The following is a 26,613-nucleotide window of genomic DNA, read 5'->3' on the forward strand; positions in this document are numbered from 1 at the left end:
TTTGCCGTACAGGGGAATGTGACCTGGATTATAACGTGATTGAGGGAGTCTGAGTTGAACATGGCAACCACAAAGCAAAACAGGAAGTGTCGTCTGGCGGGAAGTTCGCTTGAAACTTTTTAGAAACACAACAGCGATAAAGTTATAATATTACGGAGTAATTTACCTTCAACTAATTTAAACAGGATGCCCAGGATTAAATGCAACTAGATAATCGATAAGTAGAAGTAAAATAAAAATAATAACGTTCATAAACTTACTGAGATTTACGAGATAGATTTCTAGCTTATTCTACAGTTGCTAGCCACTTGTGTCAATCTGTGGGTGGACAATGAAAGCAGAAATGGATAAAATTGTCTCACTGTCAGATGAAGAAAATATCCCCGAACTACAGAAATACCTTTCAACCCTGACCGATGACCAGGTAAGTTATTTTACAAACTAAGGGCGACACATTTGGAATTCCAAAGTCATGTCTGTTTTACCTATAAAATACTCTTACTATCTATCACACAATGTTTAGCTCACCAACACGATTACCAATAGTGCACTGAAGGGCAAGAAGGTTGGGACCATAATAAAGGGCATATTTAAAGGTTTGTACACATTCATTCTTGTAAGTGAAACATCGCAAGATAGCTAAGGTAATATAATTCACTCATACACCATGTCAGAATCATTTAACATATATGCATAACTTCTGCTTGATGATAAGGTATGTAATAAATGTATAGTTTGTGCTTGTTGTTTAGGTTCTCCACCCAGCTCCACTGCTGGGGCAAATCGTAGACTTCTCCTGTATCAGCACTGCATCCCTCTGTGTGAGTCTGGGGATCTTCAGACTGAGGTGGCAGCAGATATCATTGGGTTGCTTATGCTGGAGGTATTTATGTTATACAGAAGTTATTATAGATTTGATGTACGCTATATCCAAATATGTTGATTTCATGTAACTGGTTGATTAAATCAAATAAGTGTGTTTTGGAACTACGCTTTTGGGTCTACTTGATTTTTGTGCTTGTAACAGGTTTTTTTTGTCCTGATCTGACTTGCAATCCTATCATTTATAACTACTTGAATTAGATAAGTAGAAATATATTGTGACACTTTCTTTTTTTCATATGAATGAGAATGATTGTTTTAATCTAATACACAGACTCATACACTATCCGGGCCATCTCTTGCAACACTGGGGTCTCTTTTTGTTGATGCCATCAAAGTGGGGAAAATGAGCAGTGGGAAATCTCTGGAACTATTTCCTACAGTTCTTACTGCACTTGCAGCATGTGAAGCCTTGTCTTATGGCAAAGGTACTTTGTGATCAACATTGTTGTCTAACCTAATATCACATATGTCACAATCTATAAGGTCTAAAACACAATTTTTTATTATAACTTTAGGGGAACTCAGTGGTGAGGAGTATAAGAAGCAGCTGATTAACAGCCTCTGCTCGAGCAGGTGAGGACATGTCGCATTTGATATATATAGTGATATGCTAATATATATATTGTAGTATTTTGGCAGTATTTTATTATTTAGATGCCTTCATGCCTAATTTATTAGAAATTACATGGTCATGTAATGAAAGGGATTATGATGAAGTACCTCAGTGCCAACGTCTTATGTTCTGTTTTAGTCCAATTACCAGTTTGTGATGTAGAGATGAAATGATTTGCAGATGACTGAAAAATATTTTTATTTACATTACATGGTCTTTTTCATGCAGATGGGATCCACAGTGTGTCATCCACTTGACAACCATGTTTAGGTAGGACTTTGTTATTTTAAGTTCATTGCATGCTTTAACATATTTCTGTTTCCATCATAATAGAATTTATTTCAATATTGGTGTATTTTACATTTTTTTAGTTCCTTTTAAAATGTTTTACTGTGTCTGCCTCATTTTAGGGATGTGCCTTTGTCATCAGAGGAGTTGCAGTTTGTGGTGGAGAAAGTATTGAGGATGTTCAACAAACTAGATCTGCAGGAGATCCCGCCGCTGGTTTACCAGCTGCTGCTTTTGTCTGCAAAGGTGTGTGACAGTGTGTCTTCAACAACACATGTTTCTGTTTGTGTTAGTCATCTAAATGCCGGTCTTGTTCTTTGTCTGTTAGGGTTGTAAGAAACAAGTCCTGGACGGAATCGTAGGTTATTTTAAGGAGCAGGACGCTCGCCAAGAAGAGGAGCAGAAACATGGAGAGTGAGTGTTTCATATACTGCAAGTGGGATTTACTATAGTCACAATACATCTTTCTGTAAACTTTCCATTTACTGACTGTCTGGTTTTTTTTTTTTTTGGTTTTTTTTAACTTGTACATCCGCTTCTCAGCAGCCTGGATCTAGAGGTTCAGTCTATTCCACAGGACCAGCTAAGGCATGTAGAGGGCACTGCTATCCTCCACATAGTCTTTGCTATAAGACTAGACCATGAGCTTGCAAGGGAATTTCTTAAAGGCTTTAAGGTTATGTATAATATCGCTCATCTGTTTGTTGTTTTAATAGTTTGAGAATTGTTTGTTATATTTGTACGGATAGTCTGTGTCATAGATATTGATTTTCATTTTGGCAGACATCGTATGCAGACTTGTGTCCTTTCAGTGTTGCCCTGTTGCTCTCAGTGGCACGTATCCAGCGTTATGAAGAGCAGGTTAGAAATCTACACTACACACTACTTCCCGTACTCAGTAGAGTCTTAATTCATGTTATCTTTCCTATTCATTTGTGTTAATCATTTCATTTTTGATGATGATGATTTTTTTGGAAGGTATTTGAACTTTTGAAAGGGGCCATCATCAAGAGCTTCAAGGACGAGCAGCTACAACAGGGGTCAAAGTTACTACAGGACCTCCTACCCGGGCACTGCAGTGTGGCTCAGATGATACTGGATACAGTCCAGAACAGGTAAGAAGAGCAAAATGTTGATTTATGTATTCTATTTGATACCTTCAACAGAAAAACTTGATGTGTTTCTTTCTCCATGATTTCTTTCAAAATAAGGTAATGCCCCTCTGTGGCAGCTCGTGGTCTGTGGTGCCGATGCAGGGGAGGGGGACGCACCTGAGCGGCATCTGCAATCACCTCTCTCCAGCATAAAGAGTTTGTTCTGGGTGCTGTCAGTTGTTGTTGGTATGTGTCAGGCTGTGAGCTGCAGAGCTCACAGCCTGCCAAAACCCAGGAGGGGGGCCACGGCAGACCCAGGACCAGAGCTGACAGCCACACAGCGAGAGCAGGCGGCAGTGTCACGCCGCCAACAGGAAGAACTCCAGGACCGGATCGCGCGTGGGGTGCAGGTGATTGAGAATCTTGGATCTGGTCCTGGCTGACACCGCCGCGACCCCCACCAGCATTCCCCGACGGCATGGGAGTGGAGGAGGGCCGGGCTGTTCAGGCTCCCCGGATAAAGGCACTGTAGCAAGCACACGGTGACATGTACATGCTGTTCAGCATACTTTATTCACCACTTTTCTCGCGGTTGCTGTACACACACACACACACACAGTCAGCTGCAGCTCCGCAGCTCACAGCCCAACACATACCAACAACAACAACTGACAGGACCCAGTACAGACTCTTTATGCCGACGAGGTGTGATTGCGGATGCCCCTCAAGTTTATCCGCCTCCCCTGCAGCGGCACCGCAGACCACACCGCGCTACACCCTCAACAAAAATAAATGACATGGTACAACACAAACAGTATTTGTATTTTAACCTCTCACATGAGGTCTACGTTTCCATCCGTATAGTGTGTTCGGATGGGATCATGTTACCCAAGGGCTAGTGCAGCTGGGCTTCTTCCTGATGGATGCATTTGGACCCAAACCTGGACCATTTGGCAAGACCACAGAAGGCTCTCTAGCTGTAGCCCGAACACCAACTCAACAAGCGTGTAAGCTAGGAGGACAGGTGCTACTCCAGGGCTTTAAGGTAACATTTTTTGTTAAAATTTTATGCTATGAAGTATTGTAAATAAAGGATTTTCAATGTCATGCAAATATTGTGTATTTTATGTCTTTAACAGATGCATGAGCCTATCAGGGGAGAGATATTGGAGCAGGTCTTAAATCGACTAGTCACAAAGACAGCCTCACCTGTCAGTCATTTCTTAGGTAACACAACCTCTAGACAGCAGGGTTAAGTTATAGATGCACAGCAGCATTTTTTGACTTTATAGACTATGTTTTGACAGTTTTTTTTTGTTTGTTTTTTTTTTATTCTTGTGTTTTAATGTTTTTTTTTTCTTCTTCAGACCTTTTCTCTGATATTGTGGTCTCTGCCCCAATGATCCTTCTGGAGTCATCCTCTAAGGTGACAGAGACGTTTGACCACTTGTCATACCTGCCTTTGGCCACCGTTCAAGGTCTACTCAAAGCTGTCCAGGTACCTAAACAGGCCAACAGATACACATAAATGCTCTAGAGGTTTCTATTGTGTAATCGTTGGTTTCTGTTTAATCTTCAGCCCCTGCTCAAGGTCAGCATGTCCTTAAAAGATGCTTTAATTTTAGTTCTTCGCAAGGCCATGTTTTCCAGGTTTGTGTTACTTTATTCTTAACACAGCTTTAAAGTGCAATTAAAGAAGGGTGGCTTATACTAACCAACCCCCTTACTTGACTCTACTAGCCAACTGGATGGTCGGAAGTCTGCAGTTACAGGCTTCTTGTTGCTTCTGAAGAACTTCAAAGTGTTGGGCAGCTTGGCCTCGAGTCAGTGTAGCCAGGCAATCTCCTCCAGTCAGGTACAGTTGCAGTAAAACTCTGTATACTTTACATACTTGATTCTAGAAAGTGTGCTAGAAACACTCTGCAGGTGTGGAACCGTCTAATTTTTTGGTTTGTCTTTCTGTTACAATTCATAGATCCAAGTGGATGTTCACTCGCGATACAACTCAGCTGCCAATGAAGCATTCTGCTTGGAGATCCTCAGCAGTCTGCGTCGCTGCCTCAGCCAGCAGGCTGATGTGCGCCTCATGCTCTATGAGGTCAGAAGCATTTTTTTAATGTCATGTCTTATTATGTTTATCAGTGTGAAGAAAGGGCTAGAGACGTGAACCTGGGATAGTTAGTGGATACATTTTACAAAGGGTGTTGAATATGAAGCTGGCAGGCATAAGAAAAGAGAAATACTACAGAGAAGGTTCATAGATGTAGTGAAGGAGGACATGAAGGGGGACGGTGTGAAAGAGGTGGATGCTAAGATGGAGACAGATGATCTGCTGTGGTGATCCCTAAAGGGAAAAACGAATCTGAGTTAACCTCTACTCTTTCGTTATTTATGTGTATAGATATGGTTTAGCTGTAAAAATGTTACTTTCATACTGAAAAAGAAAATTCTTGTGGTTTTTAAGGGTTTTTTTGATGTTCTTCGCCGTAACTCGCAACTTGCAAGCTCCATCATGCAGACCCTTTTGTCACAGGTATGTATATGTATGAGTTAACTGCATGCTGTCTTAGTTATAATGGACTTGATGATGTATCAGAAGCTTGCTTGTCCTTAGCTGAAGCGGTACTACGAGCCTGAACAAGACCTCCTGCCCCCCGTGAAACTGGAACCATGCATCACTGCTCACGGAGACCAAGTCTACCTCCAGGAGCCTCTGGTACTCTTGTGTGCACTGTACCATATTTGCAAGTTGTTTTATTTCGACTGATATGCGAGCTATAAATAGTGTTATGTTTCAGGCCCATCTGCTGAGCTGTACTGTACATTGCTTGATGTGGCTGCAAAACACACGCCAGTCAGCCAACCCCAATGGCGATGACAGTGATGGTGATGAGGAAGAGGAGGAAGGATACCGGTCGGACCTACATGCTATTCTAGAGAGTATGACAAGACGCATGATCAAGTGCGAACTAGAAGACTTTGAACTGGTATGTCTTGAGATCAAGAGCAAGCAGCTTCTTTGTCCTTAGCAGATTTCAGATTATTCTGCTCTTCCTTGCTTTTACGTTGTCTCTGAACCTTGGTCTGTTCCAATATTGCTAAGTCTTATAATGTGTGTATACTGATCAGGACAAGTCGGCTGAGTTTTCAATGGGATCCAGTGTTGGAGTGAAGAATAATATCTATGCTGTGCTGGTGATGGGAGTGTATGAGGTCCTCATGGAGTACAACTTTATCAAAGCCAACTACAGGTAACAAGCACCTGTTTTTGAATTGTGCATTTTGAGAAAGTGTTGTTGTGTTACACAGTTGAATTTATAAACCCACAGCAACTGTTCAGGTCACTACGTTTACTGACTGATACACAGAGCCAGCACTCCCCCTATAGCTGATTTCATTGAAGTAACACAAAAATACTTGGATCTTTACCAAAATAAAAGTTTAACAAAGTTAATCATCCTAATTTAATTATGCATCATACAAAACATATGCCATATTATGCAGCGAGGATTTCTTTTTATAATTTACCATTGTATCTTCCCCCGTTTCTTGCAGTAAAAGGTGCTTTGAGGAGATCATCGAGCTGTTCAGCCGTTACCACAAGCTGTCTGAGATCCTGAAGGAGAAGTCTGGAAAGGGTCGGGTGCCCTCACACAAGACCCCCCGCAGTTTATTCTCAATGGGCATCATATCATCATCAATCACTGTGCTCTTCAGGTAAATGGTTTCTTTAGCGTTGCTTACATGGACTACTACTAGATCTGTGGAATTTAATAAAATCAGTTATTTATAGTTTGCAGCTAATTGTAGGCACTCTGATTGTTTAAATCTATTCATTAAAATGCTAATTAGAAATACTATGCAAACTTGGAAAGTCAAATTCCATGGATAAGAATTAGAAATGGTAAATCAGATCAAATCTTCTTTTGCAGGGATAACACTCAGAGCAGAGAGGAGGCTCTCTCAGTACTTCGTTCAAATGGAGAGTTTGTGCGTTATATACTGAGCGTGGTTGTGCAGAAGATCCAGCAGCTGGATGAAACGGGACACACAGACGGCCCAGATGGACAGAACGCAGACAAGACTTTCCGCTTCCTCTGTGACATGACCAGGTAGAAATCTCTTGGGCTAAATGACAGCACACGATTTGTTTATTATAATACTTATAGGACCAAAAATGAGAATAAACGATCTCTGTCTATGTCTCTTTATAGTGTCCTGATGTGGCGTTACACGAACATCCCCAGCGTGGTTGAGGAGGGGGGAAAGAAGGAGAAGCGCTCCAGTTTGTCTCAGCTGTGTCTGGAGGGTTTGCTCAGGATCTTCACAACCTGCCAACAACGCTACCCAAACAAGATGGCCCAGCTGCTCTCTACCATGGGTTGGACAAGCAGTGAAAAAGCAGTACATTTTGTAGCAACAAAAAATATACAGGAATTAATCATTATGTGTTTCTTTGAAATGATGCAGAAAATGGCACAGAGCAAGATGACGAAGGCGATGTTGTAGAGATGAACTACTTTTACATCCGACAGTTTCAGGTGCTTCTGATTTAACACTAAATAATACAAGAAAACTGTGTTTATTAAGTATGACATGTTTGCTAAAATCCAGTTTTCTTTGCCCGTCAACAGAGGGCGCTGTTCACACAGTTAAGTGGCGGTGAGGAAGACTTTAACAGCAAAGAGGCTCAGCTTCTGATCAGCATCCTAAGCGTACTCTCGCGCCAGCTAAAGCCCTCCTCCCAGCAGGTAAATTTATTTTTAAATGCACTCCACCGAACAAATTAACATACTCCTGTTCTAATTCACTATTATCTAATTAACAGTTTGTTCAGATGATCACGTGGACTGTGAAAATCTGCAAAGAGACCAGTTTTGGTGAGTTATAGTTTACTTAACCTCTGTGTCTATATTAGGTGCATATTAGGTGCCATTTCCTGATGTGTGTGTATGTGTGTGGGGGTTTTCTCTCCCTTTAGAGGATTCTGCCTTCTGTAAGGGGCTGCTCTCTCTCCTCTTCAACCTTCATGTTCTTTATAAGAGTCCTGTAGGCCTACTGCTGGAGCTCTGCCAAGACATCCACAGCGTACTGGGAGATATTGATCAGGTACGAACAATTTTTCTTTGCAGTGTTCAGAGCACAATTTGGCATTAAACTATACTGATACTGTTATTACTGCAACTCATTTAATTATATAAAACTGCACACACAGCTAGAGTTGATCGACAGACTATATTGCCAAAAGTATTCATTCACTCATCCAGATCATTGAATTCAGGTGTTCCAATCACTTCCACGCCCACAGCTGTATGAAATCCAGCACCTAGACATGCAGACTGCTTCTACAAACATTTGTGAGAGAAAGGGTTGCTCTCAGGAGCCACCCGTGCAACAAGTCCAGCTGTGAAATCTCCTTGCCAGCATATATTCAATTGTGAACTGTTACTGGTGTTTTATCAAAAAATGACTGGGATTGGGAAGTAGTTGGCCACGTAAAATCATAGAGCAGCGTCAGCGGATAATGAGGCACATAGTGCGCAGAGGTCGGCAACTTTCTCAACATTGATCACTACGGACCTCCAAACTTCAGATAAGCTCTGGAAGATTTGTAGAGAGCTTCATGGAATGGGTTTCAGTGACCAAACAGCTGCATCCAAGCCTTACATCACCAAGTGCAATGCAAAGCATCATATGTAGTGGTGTAAAGCACGTCACCACTGGAATCTAGAGCAGTGGTGACGTGTTCACTGGAGTGACAAATTAGGCTTCTCCGTCTGGCAATCCATCAGACAAGTCTGGGTTTGGCGGTGGTATGGTGCATGCCAAGACATTTTAGACAGTTTCATCCTCCGAACTTTTTGGGAAAAGTTTGGGGCTGGCCCCTTTCTGTTCCAGCATGACTCCATACCTGTCCATAAAGGCATGGATGAGCCAGTTTGGTGAGAATCTGACTGGCCTTCAGAGTCCTGACCTAAACCCAAGAGAACATCTTTTGAATGAATTGGAGCAGAGATGGCGAGCAGGCCTTCTTGTTCAACATCAGTGTCTGACCTCACAAATCCACTTCTGGAAGAATGCTCAAAATTCTTATAAACATACTCCCAAACCTTCTGAAAGCCTTCTCAGATGAGGTGAAGCTGTTATAGCTGCAAAGCTGGGCCAACATCATTTCAGACATTATGGATTAAGAATGAAATGTCACTCAAGTTCATATGAAAGAATTTAATGATCAAACAAGTTAAACAAGACTATTTTAAATCCAAGTTTCTTTCCCACAGTACACTGATGACTGTAACCTTCATACACCCACATTAAAGTGCATTTGTGAACTGATTTCTTTTGTTTTCCTGTCTCAGGATGTGGAGGTGGAAAAGCAGTCCAATTTTGCCATTGTCAACATGAAAACTGCTTCAACAGCAGCAGTAAGTGTTGGTTTTCTGACTGACTGGCTGTGAGAGTTATGCCTTTGCTTATCCTGCTCACCTTCTTCTTCATGTTAATGTCTTGTCCCAGCTGCTGGTCCTGTCTCAGGTTGACAGAGTGCTTGATGAAGTGGACTGGCTTATTGCCAGGAAGAAAAGTCAGACAGCTTCTGACAAATTGGGCTGTGGTAAGAAGCCTTTCACACTGATGCTCACTTTGATTAATGCTGAGGAGGAAGAGATGCATTTGTCAGCAAGTGGGGCTAAAATGCAAGTGATGCTGTGTTTCATAAATGTGTAGGTGAAGCCACACAGACTGCAGGTCGGCAGGACCCAGTTGAGAAAGCAGTGACGCTGCAGCTTGGGACTCTCTTAACAGCGCTAAGTGAGCTGGTCCAGACGGCCTTGCTGCTGGGCACCTGCACCGTTACACTGTTAAGAGAACTGACCCGCACGTATACCATCCTCACCACGCTGGTCAAATATGTGTGTATTTGTCAACTTGATGTTCTGAGTGAAAATGTCAGGGCAGCTTGCAGAGTGTAACATTACATTATCTTCATTTTACTTTAGTATATCCAGGTGTGTGCCAGCCAGCACGGGTCGCTGCCAGCTCGCTTTGAGAAGCTGGTGAGTCCAAGCTACTGTCACCTAGCTCAAATTTTCCTGTATAGATCTAACGTCATACTAACTCTTTCATATTTGCAGGTCAAACTATCTGGCTCCCACCTAACACCACAGTGCTATTCTTTTATCACATATGCTCAGGTATTAGCATGGTTCAGTTTGTCCAGCTCCGTTGCATTAATGTTTTGTTGTTACAGAAATGACACAAGATGCTTTTTATTCCTCTTAGAGTGGAGACATCAGTGGTGGAGGTGCAGATGACAAAAAGAAAAAGAGAAGGAATGACGTGAACACCGGTGCTTCTGTAAGGCCTCTTGTAAATTTAATGAATGAGGACTGAACAATACAAATTTTGTTTTTAGAATAATGAAATATATGCATACAAAGAAATATAAACAAGTCTGTTATGTTTTTCCTCTTGGAAGGCAAAACTTTTGCGTGAGACTAAAGCTATCCCCAACCTGATCTTCAGCATTGAGCAGTATGAGAAGTATCTCATCACACTCTCAAAGAAATCAAAGGTTTGTGTAAATATTGAAAAAATATATACTTTTTTTAAAACTCTGCAGGCCTCTGGACACTGTAAAATCTAGCTGCATGTTTTTCCAGGTAAACTTGATGCAGTATATGAAGCTGAGCACTTCGAGAGATTTCCGCATCAATGCCGCTACTCTGGATGCAGCCCTGCAGGAACAGGATGACAGTCAGGTGGTAAGCGCTAGCTCAGCTCCACAGGAGCTTCAATACTGTTCAACATACACAACAGCCTCTTCTCTCCACTTTTACTTTATTATACGAGTCCATAAAACTGACTCCATATCCACACTGTTCCCACGGTTGAAATGTGCATGTAGCTTGATGCTTTGAATGCTCTGAGCTAAAAGTAGATCATTTTTCCCTTCAACACGATCTCTTTGTTTGTTTGTCTTTGTTCTTCCATTGCTCTCAGACCACAGAGTCACAGGACACCACCGAGACACAAGAACCCAAACAGAAGAAGAGGAAACAGTGAGGTCATACTGGGCACCACTGCTACACACACGTCCAGACTGCAGCAGCGGGTGAATGGAGTCCTGGCAGTTGTATGTTTGGAATAAAAGCTGTCTGGTCCACAAAGAGCTATCTCCCTTTGTTTAGAGAGCCTTTAGTGATGTCGATGATTTGGTAGATGTCCAAGGCCTCACCTGTGGAAAGTTTGCACACATTATTTAGTATTCTGATTGTGTTCCTCAAGTTCACTTTATCAAAAAGCCTTCTTGCATTTCCAACCACAGTTTATATCTGTCTTTGTCTTGATTACATTAAAATAGTCATTTCTAATTTGGCTTATTTAGAAATTTGAAACTTATTTGATTTACTTCCTTTCAGGAATTCTCGTGATAAACAAGCTGTGCTGTTGATTTTCTTAAAATTCTTGAAGACTAACTGAATACTGTGTGGTCATGCTAAGAGGTGGATTTAATTACTTTCCATATACATTATTGTATTTTAAAGAGATGTTTAGTCCAACTTTTGTAAGGTGTTGTTTTAAAACAAATTGGTCTGTACACGAGCATTTTTGTAGCTTTAAGTGCTAGAGCTAAATTGCATGTTCTTGCGTCTGAATTTGTTACATTTAGATTTTGTAATGAGACAAGCTGTCCTGTCTTTCCTGTGCACTTTGTATAAGAAACATTTGTATAATAAATATACTACTCTTAATGTTGGAAGAAGGCTGGTGATGGTGTGCAGAACTCACCAGGCGGTAGACCATACTTTCGTTCCACACCTGTGGGGTTAGAGGGAGTCACACAGTCCATGTTGACCTCCTTCCTCAAACACTGATCAATGTCAACTGCACTGAAGAAGGCTACAGACTGGGGAAGGTCCTGCATGCCTAAAGCATGAGCAAACATACTCCTGCAGGAAGAGAAACACAGTAACCATCCATTATAGAGCACACAGTTTGTCAGTGAGAATATACGGTCAGCTAAGAGCACACCTTGTAAGGAGGTTTGTGATTTGAAGTGCCAGAGCTGCTCGGTAACAGTCTTCACTGCGGACCAGGTACCGCACCTCATCATGGATGCTGATGCAGAAGCGGCCATCAATGTTATACTCCTCAATGAGCCACTTCATGACCACCAACATCAGATGGAGGTAGTCCACTGCAGAGCTCTGAACCACCCAGTTCACTCTGCTGGTGATAAACTGAAAGGAGACATTAATGAAGAGTTTATTTTGCCATTTAGAGCACTCTGACTGACCTCTTGAGTAATGCATTGGTCGTTTGTTGTATTGGCAAAACATGCATATCCCTTTAAATACTCAGATTAAATCATATATATATATATATTATACTCCTGTTGCCAGCTTTAGTCAATCACCTCATCTTTAACCGCATTGGGCTCCAGTGCTCTGCTGATCCTGCAGCCTAGAACAGGAGTGGCCGGGTTCTTTGAATGGGCTATACTCTCCAGCTTATTGAACATGTCCGACTCAGTACCTCCAGCCCACAGACGCTTCCCAACAATATCCCATCTTTTCCGTCGAGAACTGAGATGGTGTCAGGAGCACAAAAAAAGCAAAATTAAAGAGGAGAGCACCTGAGAGGAGGATATTCAGGGACAGTAAATGGGTTATTGCAAGCCAGGCACTTGTGAATGTTTGTATTTTGCATTCTCACGATTGTGAAGCCACTCTAGTGATCCTCCGCAATTCTTGGAGGGAGACGCTTCCATCTTCCTCCCGCTCCACATCTATACCCAGTTCATTCACCAGCCACTCGCCGTCCTCTGACAAATGATATCTGACAAATACAAACACCTGTCTTTTTATAGCAGATTACCACCTTAAACATTGTGCAGTAGAACAAAAACAGAAGAAAACCATTAATCAACATATAAACATTACCTGATGCTGTTGAAGTGAAGCAGAGCAAAGTTACGCAGGTTTAATTAGAGACACAGTTAAGTGTTTTGCAACTTTGCAAAATTTTAAAAAGTTTAAATGTCTTCAATATTGAACAGCAGAAATGAGGCTTTCTTGTCGGAAGTCAAATTTAAATTAAAAAAAACAAAAAACAGCGGCCGACAGCGCTGTACATAACGGTAGACTTGTGCGTAATAAGCAAGCGAATAATGCAGAAAACAGATTTTTAGATAAGAGACTGTTCTTGAAGTGCACTGAGAGAGAGAGAGAGCTGTGCACGAAGTGTCATTTTACCGTGGCGGAAGCAAAACAGCAAAAGTAAGAGGGAATACATGACGATGTTTATGTGAAGCGAAATGTGACGCGTAGTTTGGATCTTCTTTTGCTGCTGGTTCAGTCAAATTTGGTTGGAGAGAGACAAAGCCTACAGCTCCAGAATCTACCGCAAAAAAACCCCACGTAAACACAATGCACGGACCCACCGACGCATCAGAATCTGTGAGCTGTCGGCATGACGGCGTGTACGTGCAGTCGGGTGAGAAAGCCAAAATCTCACTGATTCTTATCCGTCGGCGGTTCCGCACTTTGTGTTTAGGTCTTCATGCTGAATCCGTGTACCTGCTCTCATTTGCGTTTTTAGCTGTTTGGTGGTTGTCAAAATTTTGTGAGGTTTAACCTGAGATTCTGGCGTTTCGGACAAAATAAATGTATTTTTAAGAATCAATTCAGGATTTTAATGAATCGTTATCGCGTTATTCAAGCTAGAATCGAGTTTAATCGGAAAACTGATGATCAAAACCCACCCCTACGTTGAACTTACCTGCGTATACCTTTTGTTAGGGCATACATCTGTCTGGCCTTACTGGCAGCTTCTGTCTGACTGAGGCGGTGGTTGAACTGCATGAGCAACCTCTCAGCAAAGGGCTGCCCTGCGCCATATATGCGTCCATAGTTAAACACCTTTGCGTGCTCTCGGCTGATGCCCACAGTATCAGCGGTACGGCTGTGCAGGTCAGTGCCTTCACTCTTTTTTCCCTGGAGGGTCATCCAGCCAAATGCTGTACAACCTAAACCACAGAGAGACATATGCAGCATTATCATTAAAGGAAGACACATAACAAAGTCTCCTTCTGTAGATTTCTTTAGAACCAAACCTGTCATACCGTGCATGCCTGCAAAGTGAGCCTCTCCAAGCACTGCGGCAATCCACAACTCTTGTGAATCTACATCTGCTCCTATCAGGTGATATCCAGGTGGTACCTGCACCATGGCCTTTAGCTCACTGCCTACCCGATCCCGCTGTTGACACAGAATAAAGCCCATACAGAATTGCTCTAGTGTCTGGTCAGTATTTTCAGACTTAACCAGATTAGCGTGTCGGCTCTGCTTCTTACCCGTGCATTACTGGCAGTCAACCACGTCGGCTCCACAGCTCTACGTGTTACTGTTCCAGCAGTAACAACCTGAGGTAATATGGCACCATACTGGCCCTCCTCATCAAAATCTTTGTGTCTTTGGGGAAATGTTACATTCATTACCCTCATTACTTTATCTCTAATCAATCAATCTTTTCTTTTTTTAAAAATATTAGACAAACCTGCTGACAGAACGGGGAAGCTCTACTTTTCTGAGCCACAGCACCATCTGAGAACTACGAGAAGACCTTTTAGCATTACTAAAGTTTATTTGTTATTGAATTACTTTGATTAACTCTGATGGGAGTACCTTATACGTTTATGGGCATTCCTCCAGAAAGACATCATTTTGTTGATTTCCAGAGCTCGTGTTGCATTGGTGCCACCTCTTCCTGCTCTCAGAGTTCCATCCTCCATCTTGGACAGGAAGTCCTTGGAGAACGGACTGCCGACATTGTTGTGATTGCCATCCTTTAAACACAAATAATTGGTCACAAGGTAAAAATAGCTTGGTGGAACAACACTGTGCCTATGATATATATTAATAATATAAATTCACCTTATGAGGTAATTTGAAAAACCAGCAACCTGGTATATCGACATCATTGTAGGGGCCGTTTCCATGGTGATAATGGCAATGACTCCCCTCTTTCATATAATGTGGATCTGTAGACTATTGTTGGTAAAGAATACAAAGTATGTTATAAACAAATCATAGTGAAACACTAAACCTGACACGATAGGTGTAATTTAAACTTACAAGCCTGTGCACTCACCCTGTTTTTGTTCTTCTCTGCACTTTTTCTCATTCTGAGGGCGTTTTCCTCCATCTGGCTTTCCAGGGAACTTAATTCCTCCACCTATACATGACAATAAGAAAAAAACATTATTAAGGTAGATGTGTTATCCGTTCAGAGCACGTAGCCCCGATGAATCAACTCCAACCGCAATCACATGTATTACTGTTGATACTGAAGAAAAGGTCTAAATTTGATGAAAGATTTTTGCAAATTCCAACAGTCTGTAGTGCATGTGGTATCTGTTTGAAGCATGTTGCAATATTCTATGCAAAATTCTCCAAACATGATGGTATATTATGTACCTTTGTCCACACCGTGCTGTCTGTTAACATGAGGTCATCTGAAGGGATTGAGTCCAGATAGTCCGGTCGCTCCTTGCTATGCTGCTCACAGTACTCTTTGTACACACTTTCAATAGCTCTGTGAAAAACAACAAAACTTTAATACACTGTTAAAAATCTCCAGCCATCAATGATCGTCCTGCTAAGATCAGGTCATGATGTGAAAGCACCCTGCCATGTTTTTACTTTGAGAGCAGTATGTGATTCACCTGTGGGGACACACGGGCCCGGCGTTTTCCTCCTGGGAATCAAGGTTATCCCTGCGTCCAGGTACCAGATACCCCCACCCGTGTTTCTCTGTGTAATGCAAAGGGAAACCATCCCAAGTCAAACCCATCAGTTTAGGTGTCAGTCGCATTTGCAGGCTGATCAGACTGGCTCCAGGTGACCAGCTGTCGTCAGACATCTTCTCACACAGCTTACGATACCACCTAAAGAAGAAAATGAGGAAAAAGAACTGACTTACACCATCAGTGGGAAACAGAACTGGAAATGGCTCCGTGGTGTGTGTGAGAGCGATCTTACCCTGGATGTGCAGGTAGATGCTGCCTTCTCTTTGGAAGTCGATTCACTGTTTCTTTTAGGTTCTCAACAGCTAGCCGGCTGGGGCGAGGGCCTTCCATCTCTTCTTCAGATGGTGGACCTGGGTCTAATATAACACAACTGAATTATCTGTTACTTTATTAATAGTCTGTGTGCACTGTAGATATTAGGGGTGCAACGATACTCGTATCGATATTGAACCGTTCGATACAGTGCTTTCGGTTCGGTATGCATATATATGAACAATACAAAATTTGTAATTTATTTTATCAACTTTCCTTCTGACGATGCTGTCTGTGTTGAGCGCTCAGTGAATCTGTGTTCGACTACTCCGCCTAGGCTGCACTGTCGAGTGCAGATCCACTGAGCGTTCAACACAGACAGCATCGTCAGAAGGAAGAGCGCAGGGCAAGCGTTTGGAATTATTTTGGTTTTCATGTGAAGTATGACCCTGAAGGTAAGCGCGTCATGGACTAAAGTAAAACAGTATGTTGGATGTGCCACGCAATGCTCAATTACATGGGTGGGAACTAGTGTGTTAGCGCAGTTAGCTCGTTAACGTGTTGGCCGTCTAGCCCCATGCAGGGGTAGCTCGTTAACGGAGATTTGCCGTGTTGTGGCGTTAACGTCATTCCAACGAGATTAACGCTGACAGCACTAGTGGGAACACAACGAATATGACTGCACATTTACGCCGACATCCTAGTGCAAAGACAAGTGGAAGCACAAAAAACAACAAGCATGCATGCTACAAACTTTACCCGAGTCATTTAGACCGCCGTTAGCACATGATTCTCCTTATGGGGACCTGATATGTTTAATATTGTGGCGAGCTCAGACAAGGAGGAGATGGAGGTATCGTTTGGTCTTGCTTCCCGTGAGCTAGCCAGGGAGCACAGCCGTTTATTGACATCTGCAGAAGAACACTGCCGCTAGCTAACTGCTCAGCGCAGCAACCGCACAGCAACAACAACAACAACACACAGGGCGCCCTCTGACCCCGGAAGGACACACCGTCGCAGCGAAAAGGCGTCACCCGTCACTATGGCAACATAAACAAAACATAACTGTACAAACAGAACCCCGAACAGCCCTGACCCGCTACACAGCCCCCACCTAAGGGGTCAGTCGTCCCCGACGACCCCATTGCCCCACACAAAGTCCTGCAAATGTCCAGGTGCCTTCTTTTGGCGCACCGGCCGGTCACGACCGGCGGGGGAAAAGTCACTCGGGTCAGAACATGGGGTGCCACCATCATCCCACTTCTGACACCAATGTGGCGAGCTCAGACAACGAGGAGACGGATGTGTCGTTTGGTCTTGCTTCCCGTGAGCTAGCCAGGGAGCACAGCCGTTTATTGACATCTGCAGAAGAACACTGCCGCTAGCTAACTGCTCAGCGCGGCAACCGCACAACAACAACAACAACAACAACACACAGGGCGCCCTCTGACCCCAGAAGGACACACCGTCGCAGCGAGAGCGCGTCACCCGTCACTATGGCAACATAAACAAAACATAACTGTACAAACAGAACCCTGAACAGCCCTGACCCGCTACAATATGCTGCTGAGAATATAGCCCAGAAGAAGCGTATAGTATAGCTTTTATTTTGGAAAGAGCCATTTCTCTGTAATAAACTCTCTTTTCCAAAGATGAGTGATTCCTGAATCAGATACAGGTGTTACCACGCCAGATCCGCTGCCCCGAACCGTAATAAGGAAACCTCTGGCAGTTACTTGAAGGTTCCGTAACTGACTCGTAGCCGGCAACAGCTTACTATACAGGTCAACTCCGCTAGCAAAAAGATCGAAGGAGGCGTAGGAAACTGCTTCACCGAACTTTATTTCTTCTCTAAGGCACGAACACCGCGTACAGTGGGCTGAAACAGTTTACTCACAGCGAGCATCGCCGACACAACTCTGGCTGTCGAGGGAGTTATTATATTCCTTTTATTTATTTTCTTTTCGTCTCTTCTGTAGCTAACCGTTACTTTTCCCCTGCTCCGCTCTCTCTCTTTACACACACACCAGGCAGTCCCGCTACACACATCCCGAATACATTTCCCATCAGGCTTCATCCTTAAAGGGCCATGCCTGTAACACAGGGCTTGCAAAATCGCTAGCCCGACGTCCCGGGGCTAGCGATTTTTCCAGTCGTACTACCAAAATCTATCTCTGCCCTGCCCGTCACTGGTGTCAAGCCAGCCTCCAATTCGAGACTTGCAGTCAAGCCAGCCTCCAGTTGATTTTACGTTCCCTGTGTTTTCAAAGTATTACGGGAATGGATGTGGAAACCAGATTTCAAAATAAAAGCCAACTTCGAGTGAATTAACAGATATGTTAAGAACATAATAACATATAATTTAGGCTTCTTTTTTTTTTAGAAACTCTAATGTTACATCTACATGACACAGCCTTGTACCCTAATTGTGCCCTGTCAAGGCCATCTTATTTTGGATTTCAAAGTAAAAGCCCTGTGAATCTTCATTTTTGAACTACTCTTTCAATGAATTCATAATGCTCTTGAAAGCAAAAGTCGTATTTCCAAATACTATTTGAACTTTGTATCAACACTTTCCAACCGCAGTCTTTTTCACAGTAATACCATATCAAATAAATTCTTTCTGATTTTGCTTTTCATAGTAATGGCCCTTTGAAATTGCCGATATTTGACTTAATCTTCTAACGATTCAAAATGCTCTAAAATGGAAAATTCCTGTTTCCACAGGGTAATTCCACCTTAGATCAACAGTATACAACCCCACAGTGATACCATATCAATATCAAGTCATTCTGATTTTGCTTTCAAAAATAAAAGCCCTTTCAAATTGTCCATAATTGACCTAACTTTCAGTGATTTCAAAATGCTCTAAAATGGAAAATTCTTGTTTCCACAGGGTAATTCCACTTTAGATCAACAGTATACAACCCCACAGTGACACCATATCAATATCAAGTCATTCTGATTTTGCTTTCAAAAATAAAAGCCTTTTCAAATTGTCCATAATTGACCTAACTTTCAGTGATTTCAAAATGCTCTTAAATAGAATTTTGCTGTTTCCACAGGGTAATTCCACTTTAGATCAATAGTATACAACCTCACAGTGATACCATATCAATATCAAGTCATTCTGATTTTGCTTTCAAAAATAAAAGCCTTTTCAAATTGTCCATAATTGACCTAACTTTCAGTGATTTCAAAATGCTCTAAAATGGAAAATTCTTGTTTCCACAGGGTAATTCCACCTTAGATCAACAGTATACAACCCCACAGTGACACCATATCAATATCAAGTCATTCTGATTATGCCTTCCAAAATAAAAGCCTTTTCAAATTGTCCATAATTGACCTAACTTTCAGTGATTTCAAAATGCTGTAAAATGGAAAATTCCTGTTTCCACAGGGTAATTCCACTCCAGATCAACAGTATACAACCCCACGGTGATACCATATCAATATCAAGTCATTCTGATTTTGCTTTCAAAAATAAAAGCCCTTTCAAATTGTCCACAATTGACCTAACTTTCTGTGATTTCAAAATACTCTAAAATGGAAAATTCCTGTTTCCACAGGATAATTCCACCTTAGATCAACAGTATACAACCCCACAGTGACACCATATCAATATCAAGTCATTCTGATTATGCCTTCCAAAATAAAAGACTTTTCAAATTGTCCATAATTGACCTAACTTTCAGTGATTTCAAAATGCTCTTAAATAGAATTTTGCTGTTTCCACAGGGTAATTCCACTTTAGATCAACAGTATACAACCTCACAGTGATACCATATCAATATCAAGTCATTCTGATTTTGCTTTCAAAAATAAAAGCCCTTTCAAATTGTCCATAATTGACCTAACTTTCTGTGATTTCAAAATGCTCTAAAATGAAAAATTCTTGTTTCCACAGGGTAATTCCACTTTAGATCAATAGTATACAACCTCACAGTGATACCATATCAATATCAAGTCATTCTGATTTTGCTTTCAAAAATAAAAGCCTTTTCAAATTGTCCATAATTGACCTAACATTCAGTGATTTCAAAATGCTCTAAAATGAAAAATTCTTGTTTCCACAGGGTAATTCCACCTTAGATCAACAGTATACAACCCCACAGTGACACCATATCAATATCAAGTCATTCTGATTATGCCTTCCAAAATAAAAGACTTTTCAAATTGTCCATAGTTGACCTACCTTTCAGTGATTTCAAAATGCTCTAAAATGGAAAATTCCTGTTTCCACAGGGTAATTCCACTTTAGATCAACAGTATACAACCCCACGGTGATACCATATCAATATCAAGTCATTCTGATTTTGCTTTCAAAAATAAAAGCCTTTTCAAATTGTCCATAATTGACCTAACTTTCAGTGATTTCAAAATGCTCTTAAATAGAATTTTGCTGTTTCCACAGGGTAATTCCACTTTAGATCAACAGTATACAACCCCACGGTGATACCATATCAATATCAAGTCATTCTGATTTTGCTTTTCATAGTAATGGCCCTTTGAAATTGCCGATATTTGACTTAATCTTCTAACGATTCAAAATGCTCTAAAATGAAAAATTCTTGTTTCCACAGGGTAATTCCACCTTAGATCAACAGTATACAACCCCACAGTGATACCATATCAATATCAAGTCATTCTGATTTTGCTTTCAAAAATAAAAGCCCTTTCAAATTGTCCACAATTGACCTAACTTTCTGTGATTTCAAAATGCTCTAAAATGAAAAATTCTTGTTTCCACAGGGTAATTCCACTTTAGATCAATAGTATACAACCTCACAGTGATACCATATCAATATCAAGTCATTCTGATTTTGTTTTCAAAAATAAAAGCCCTTTCAAATTGTCCACAATTGACCTAACTTTCAGTGATTTCAAAATGCTCTAAAATGGAAAATTCCTGTTTCCACAGGATAATTTCACTTTAGGTCAACAGTATACAACCTCACGATGTTACCATATCAATTTCAAGTAATTCTGATTATGCCTTCCAAAATAATGGCCTGTTGAAAATGCCCATAATTTACCTAACTTTCAGTGATTTCGGAATGCTCTAAAAAGGAAATTTTCTGTTTCCACAGAATAATTTCACTTTAAATCAACAGTATACAACCTCACGATGTTACCATGTCAATTTCAAGTCAGTCTGATTTTGCTTTTCAAAATAAAAGCTTTTTCAATTTGCCCATATATGACTTACTCTTGGAGCGAATTCAAAATGCTCTAAGATGGAAAATTGCTGTTTCCACAGCATAATTCCACTTTAGATCAATAGTATCCAACCCCACAGTGATACCATATCAATATCAAATCAGTCTGATGTTGCCTTCCAAAATAAAAGACTTTTCAAATTGCCGATATACGACCTACTCTTTTAAAGAATTCAGAACGCTCTAAAAATGAAACTTGCTCTTTCCACAGGATGAATCCATGTTAGATCAAAAGTGTACATCCACACCATGGTACTACTTCAATTTCAAGTCATTCTGATTTTGCCTTCCAAAATAATGGCCTGTTGAAAATGCCAATAACTTACCTAACTTTCAGTGATTTCGGAATGCTCTAAAAAGGAAATTTTCTTGTTTCCACAGAATAATTTCACTTTAAATCAACAGTATACAACCCCACAGAGATACGATGTTAAGATCAAGTCACTCTGATTTTGCCTTCCAAAATAAAAGTATTTTCAAATTGCCCATAGACGACCTACTCGTTTAACGATTTCAAAATGCTCTTAAATTGAAAGATGCTGTTTCCACAGGATAATTCCACTTTAGATCAACAGTATCCAACCCGACAGTAAAACCATGTAAATTTTATGTTGGTCTGATTTCGCCTTTCAAATTAATGGCCCGTCGAATTTGTCCATATGTGATATACTCTTTCAATTATTTCAGAATGTTTTAAAAATGAAAATTGCTGTTTCAACACATATTGTGTTTTCATTTTGAAAAGCAAAATCAGACTCAATTGATTATGACAGAATTGAATCATAAAGATGATGTAAAAGGAAGCTGAAATTGCCACTAGGTTGTAATTGATAGTACGTTTATATTTTAAGTCTGTGGAAAGATGTCATGGTTGGTTTGCAAGCTGTTTTGTAATTTCTTTATTTAGAATGACATCTTTCATTTTTAGAGCGTTCTGAATTCTTTAAAAGAGTAGGTCGTATATCGGCAATTTGAAAAGTCTTTTATTTTGGAAGGCAACATCAGACTGATTTGATATTGATATGGTATCACTGTGGGGTTGGATACTATTGATCTAAAGTGGAATTATGCTGTGGAAACAGCAATTTTCCATCTTAGAGCATTTTGAATTCGCTCCAAGAGTAAGTCATATATGGGCAAATTGAAAAAGCTTTTATTTTGAAAAGCAAAATCAGACTGACTTGAAATTGACATGGTAACATCGTGAGGTTGTATACTGTTGATTTAAAGTGAAATTATTCTGTGGAAACAGAAAATTTCCTTTTTAGAGCATTCCGAAATCACTGAAAGTTAGGTAAATTATGGGCATTTTCAACAGGCCATTATTTTGGAAGGCATAATCAGAATTACTTGGAATTGATATGGTAACATCGTGAGGTTGTATACTGTTGACCTAAAGTGAAATTATCCTGTGGAAACAGGAATTTTCCATTTTAGAGCATTTTGAAATCACTGAAAGTTAGGTCAATTGTGGACAATTTGAAAGGGCTTTTATTTTTGAAAACAAAATCAGAATGACTTGATATTGATATGGTATCACTCTGAGGTTGTATACTGTTGATCTAAAGTGGAATTACCCTGTGGAAACAAGAATTTTTCATTTTAGAGCATTTTGAATCGTTAGAAGATTAAGTCAAATATCGGCAATTTCAAAGGGCCATTACTATGAAAAGCAAAATCAGAATGACTTGATATTGATATGGTATCACTGTGAGGTTGTATACTGTTGATCTAAAGTGGAATTACCCTGTGGAAACAGCAAAATTCTATTTAAGAGCATTTTGAAATCACTGAAAGTTAGGTCAATTATGGACAATTTGAAAAGTCTTTTATTTTGGAAGGCATAATCAGAATGACTTGATATTGATATGGTGTCACTGTGGGGTTGTATACTGTTGATCTAAGGTGGAATTATCCTGTGGAAACAGGAATTTTCCATTTTAGAGTATTTTGAAATCACAGAAAGTTAGGTCAATTGTGGACAATTTGAAAGGGCTTTTATTTTTGAAAGCAAAATCAGAATGACTTGATATTGATATGGTATCACCGTGGGGTTGTATACTGTTGATCTGGAGTGGAATTACCCTGTGGAAACAGGAATTTTCCATTTTACAGCATTTTGAAATCACTGAAAGTTAGGTCAATTATGGACAATTTGAAAAGGCTTTTATTTTGGAAGGCATAATCAGAATGACTTGATATTGATATGGTGTCACTGTGGGGTTGTATACTGTTGATCTAAGGTGGAATTACCCTGTGGAAACAAGAATTTTCCATTTTAGAGCATTTTGAAATCACTGAAAGTTAGGTCAATTATGGACAATTTGAAAAGGCTTTTATTTTGGAAGGCATAATCAGAATGACTTGATATTGATATGGTATCACTGTGAGGTTGTATACTATTGATCTAAAGTGGAATTACCCTGTGGAAACAGCAAAATTCTATTTAAGAGCATTTTGAAATCACTGAAAGTTAGGTCAATTATGGACAATTTGAAATGGCTTTTATTTTTGAAAGCAAAATCAGAATGACTTGATATTGATATGGTGTCACTGTGGGGTTGTATACTGTTGATCTAAAGTGGAATTACCCTGTGGAAACAAGAATTTTCCATTTTAGAGCATTTTGAAATCACTGAAAGTTAGGTCAATTATGGACAATTTGAAAGGGCTTTTATTTTTGAAAGCAAAATCAGAATGACTTGATATTGATATGGTATCACTGTGGGGTTGTATACTGTTGATCTAAGGTGGAATTACCCTGTGGAAACAGGAATTTTCCATTTTAGAGCATTTTGAATCGTTAGAAGATTAAGTCAAATATCGGCAATTTCAAAGGGCCATTACTATGAAAAGCAAAATCAGAAAGAATTTATTTGATATGGTATTACTGTGAAAAAGACTGCGGTTGGAAAGTGTTGATACAAAGTTCAAATAGTATTTGGAAATACGACTTTTGCTTTTAAGAGCATTATGAATTCATTGAAAGAGTAGTTCAAAAATGAAGATTCACAGGGCTTTTACTTTGAAATCCAAAATAAGATGGCCTTGACAGGGCACAATTAGGGTACAAGGCTGTGTCATGTAGATGTAACATTAGAGTTTCTAAAAAAAAAAGAAGCCTAAATTATATGTTATTATGTTCTTAACATATCTGTTAATTCACTCGAAGTTGGCTTTTATTTTGAAATCTGGTTTCCACATCCATTCCCGTAATACTTTGAATACACAGGGAACGTAAAATCAACTGGAGGCTGGCTTGACTGCAAGTCTCGAATTGGAGGCTGGCTTGACACAAGTTGCCCGTCGGGCTATTGTAGGAAGGAAAAATATATGTCAATGCTTTTTCATTCTTTCGGAAATGTAGCTGGGTAATTATGTCATTGGCATCGGTGAGCCACTGTCAATATGTGACATATTGAAATCGCGTTTGAATTTGCGCTTGTTTTTTGCTTTCACTTTACAAATGTCCAGGTGCCTTCTTTTGGCGCACCGGCCGGTCACGACCGGCGGGGGAAAAGTCACTCGGGTCAGAACATGGGGTGCCACCATCATCCCACTTCTGACACCAATGTGGCGAGCTCAGACAACGAGGAGACGGATGTGTCGTTTGGTCTTGCTTCCCGTGAGCTAGCCAGGGAGCACAGCCGTTTATTGACATCTGCAGAAGAACACTGCCGCTAGCTAACTGCTCAGCGCGCAACCGCACAGCAACAACAACAACAACACACAGGGTGCCCTCTGACCCCGGAAGGACACACCGTCGCAGCGAAAAGGCGTCACCCGTCACTATGGCAACATAAACAAAACATAACTGTACAAACAGAACCCCGAACAGCCCTGACCCGCTACACAGCCCCCACCTAAGGGGTCAGTCGTCCCCGACGACCCCATTGCCCCACACAAAGTCCTGCAAATGTCCAGGTGCCTTCTTTTGGCGCACCGGCCGGTCACGACCGGCGGGGGAAAAGTCACTCGGGTCAGAACATGGGGTGCCACCATCATCCCACTTCTGACACCAATGTGGCGAGCTCAGACAACGAGGAGACGGATGTGTCGTTTGGTCTTGCTTCCCGTGAGCTAGCCAGGGAGCACAGCCGTTTATTGACATCTGCAGAAGAACACTGCCGCTAGCTAAGTGCTCAGCGCGGCAACCGCACAACAACAACAACAACACACAGGGCGCCCTTTGACCCCGGAAGGACACACCGTCGCAGCGAGAGCGCGTCACCCGTCACTATGGCAACATAAACAAAACATAACTGTACAAACAGAACCCTGAACAGCCCTGACCCGCTACAATATGCTGCTGAGAATATAGCCCAGAAGAAGCATATAGTATAGCTTTTATTTTGGAAAGAGCCATTTCTCTGTAATAAACTCTCTTTTCCAAAGATGAGTGATTCCTGAATCAGATACAGGTGTTACCACGCCAGATCCGCTGCCCCGAACCGTAATAAGGAAACCTCTGGCAGTTACTTGAAGGTTCCGTAACTGACTCGTAGCCGGCAACAGCTTACTATACAGGTCAACTCCGCTAGCAAAAAGATCGAAGGAGGCGTAGGAAACTGCTTCACCGAACTTTATTTCTTCTCTAAGGCACGAACACCGCGTACAGTGGGCTGAAACAGTTTACTCACAGCGAGCATCGCCGACACAACTCTGGCTGTCGAGGGAGTTATTATATTCCTTTTATTTATTTTCTTTTCGTCTCTTCTGTAGCTAACCGTTACTTTTCCCCTGCTCCGCTCTCTCTCTTCACACACACACCAGGCAGTCCCGCTACACACATCCCGAATACATTTCCCATCAGGCTTCATCCTTAAAGGGCCATGCCTGTAACACAGGGCTTGCAAAATCGCTAGCCCGACGTCCCGGGGCTAGCGATTTTTCCAGTCGTACTACCAAAATCTATCTCTGCCCTGCCCGTCGGGCTATTGTAGGAAGGAAAAATATATGTCAATGCTTTTGCATTCTTTCGGAAATGTAGCTGGGTAATTATGTCATTGGCATCGGTGAGCCACTGTCAATATGTGACATATTGAAATCGCGTTTGAATTTGCGCTTGTTTTTTGCTTTCACTTTACAAATGTCCAGGTGCCTTCTTTTGGCGCACCGGCCGGTCACGACCGGCGGGGGAAAAGTCACTCGGGTCAGAACATGGGGTGCCACCATCATCCCACTTCTGACACCAATGTGGCGAGCTCAGACAACGAGGAGACGGATGTGTCGTTTGGTCTTGCTTCCCGTGAGCTAGCCAGGGAGCACAGCCGTTTATTGACATCTGCAGAAGAACACTGCCGCTAGCTAACTGCTCAGCGCAGCAACCGCACAGCAACAACAACAACACACAGGGCGCCCTCTGACCCCGGAAGGACACACCGTCGCAGCGAGAGCGCGTCACCCGTCACTATGGCAACATAAACAAAACATAACTGTACAAACAGA

General features: G+C 41.3%; 2 protein-coding genes across 6 annotated transcripts in view; one reads left to right on the forward strand and one right to left on the reverse strand.

The window, feature by feature from the left end:
• fanci (FA complementation group I) lies at positions 1–11,633 on the forward strand. 3 transcript variants are annotated; one of them, XM_026176347.2, is made up of 37 exons: positions 1–424; positions 524–596; positions 753–883; positions 1,157–1,310; positions 1,401–1,458; positions 1,727–1,768; positions 1,909–2,032; positions 2,115–2,200; positions 2,330–2,462; positions 2,570–2,647; positions 2,765–2,901; positions 3,745–3,925; positions 4,020–4,107; positions 4,248–4,378; positions 4,460–4,530; positions 4,621–4,735; positions 4,856–4,978; positions 5,345–5,413; positions 5,495–5,596; positions 5,679–5,867; positions 6,010–6,131; positions 6,436–6,597; positions 6,813–6,992; positions 7,095–7,261; positions 7,351–7,421; positions 7,515–7,631; positions 7,709–7,760; positions 7,862–7,989; positions 9,240–9,305; positions 9,397–9,493; positions 9,607–9,791; positions 9,879–9,935; positions 10,014–10,073; positions 10,162–10,236; positions 10,358–10,453; positions 10,542–10,643; positions 10,882–11,633. In XM_026176347.2, exons 1-37 carry the CDS (start codon positions 332–334, stop codon positions 10,942–10,944), a joined length of 3,978 nt encoding a protein of 1,325 aa, XP_026032132.2. In that variant the 5' UTR covers positions 1–331; the 3' UTR covers positions 10,945–11,633. The 3 variants fall into 3 exon arrangements, with proteins under 3 accessions (XP_026032132.2, XP_026032130.2, XP_026032131.2); XM_026176345.2 differs by having other exon boundaries at positions 3–424; positions 10,542–11,633; XM_026176346.2 differs by having other exon boundaries at positions 3–424; positions 2,333–2,462; positions 10,542–11,633.
• The window catches only part of polg (polymerase (DNA directed), gamma), a 21,443-nt gene continuing 5,062 nt past the window's right edge, over positions 10,233–26,613 (reverse strand). For all 3 annotated transcript variants that reach the window (XM_080304847.1, XM_080304845.1, XM_080304846.1), the window contains exons 9-23: positions 15,924–16,047; positions 15,608–15,829; positions 15,360–15,477; positions 15,034–15,117; positions 14,817–14,930; positions 14,568–14,728; positions 14,440–14,493; positions 14,237–14,354; positions 14,006–14,141; positions 13,663–13,909; positions 12,598–12,720; positions 12,299–12,467; positions 11,914–12,122; positions 11,671–11,831; positions 10,233–11,116 (exon numbers count right to left, since the gene is read on the reverse strand). In XM_080304847.1, coding sequence (XP_080160973.1) covers positions 11,052–11,116; positions 11,671–11,831; positions 11,914–12,122; positions 12,299–12,467; positions 12,598–12,720; positions 13,663–13,909; positions 14,006–14,141; positions 14,237–14,354; positions 14,440–14,493; positions 14,568–14,728; positions 14,817–14,930; positions 15,034–15,117; positions 15,360–15,477; positions 15,608–15,829; positions 15,924–16,047 — 2,105 coding nt within the window. In that variant the 3' untranslated portion in view covers positions 10,233–11,051. The remainder of the gene's footprint in view (positions 11,117–11,670; positions 11,832–11,913; positions 12,123–12,298; positions 12,468–12,597; positions 12,721–13,662; positions 13,910–14,005; positions 14,142–14,236; positions 14,355–14,439; positions 14,494–14,567; positions 14,729–14,816; positions 14,931–15,033; positions 15,118–15,359; positions 15,478–15,607; positions 15,830–15,923; positions 16,048–26,613) is intronic.

The sequence above is a fragment of the Astatotilapia calliptera genome, chromosome 7 (assembly GCF_964374335.1).
Source record: "Astatotilapia calliptera chromosome 7, fAstCal68.1, whole genome shotgun sequence".
Lineage (NCBI taxonomy): Eukaryota > Metazoa > Chordata > Actinopteri > Cichliformes > Cichlidae > Astatotilapia > Astatotilapia calliptera.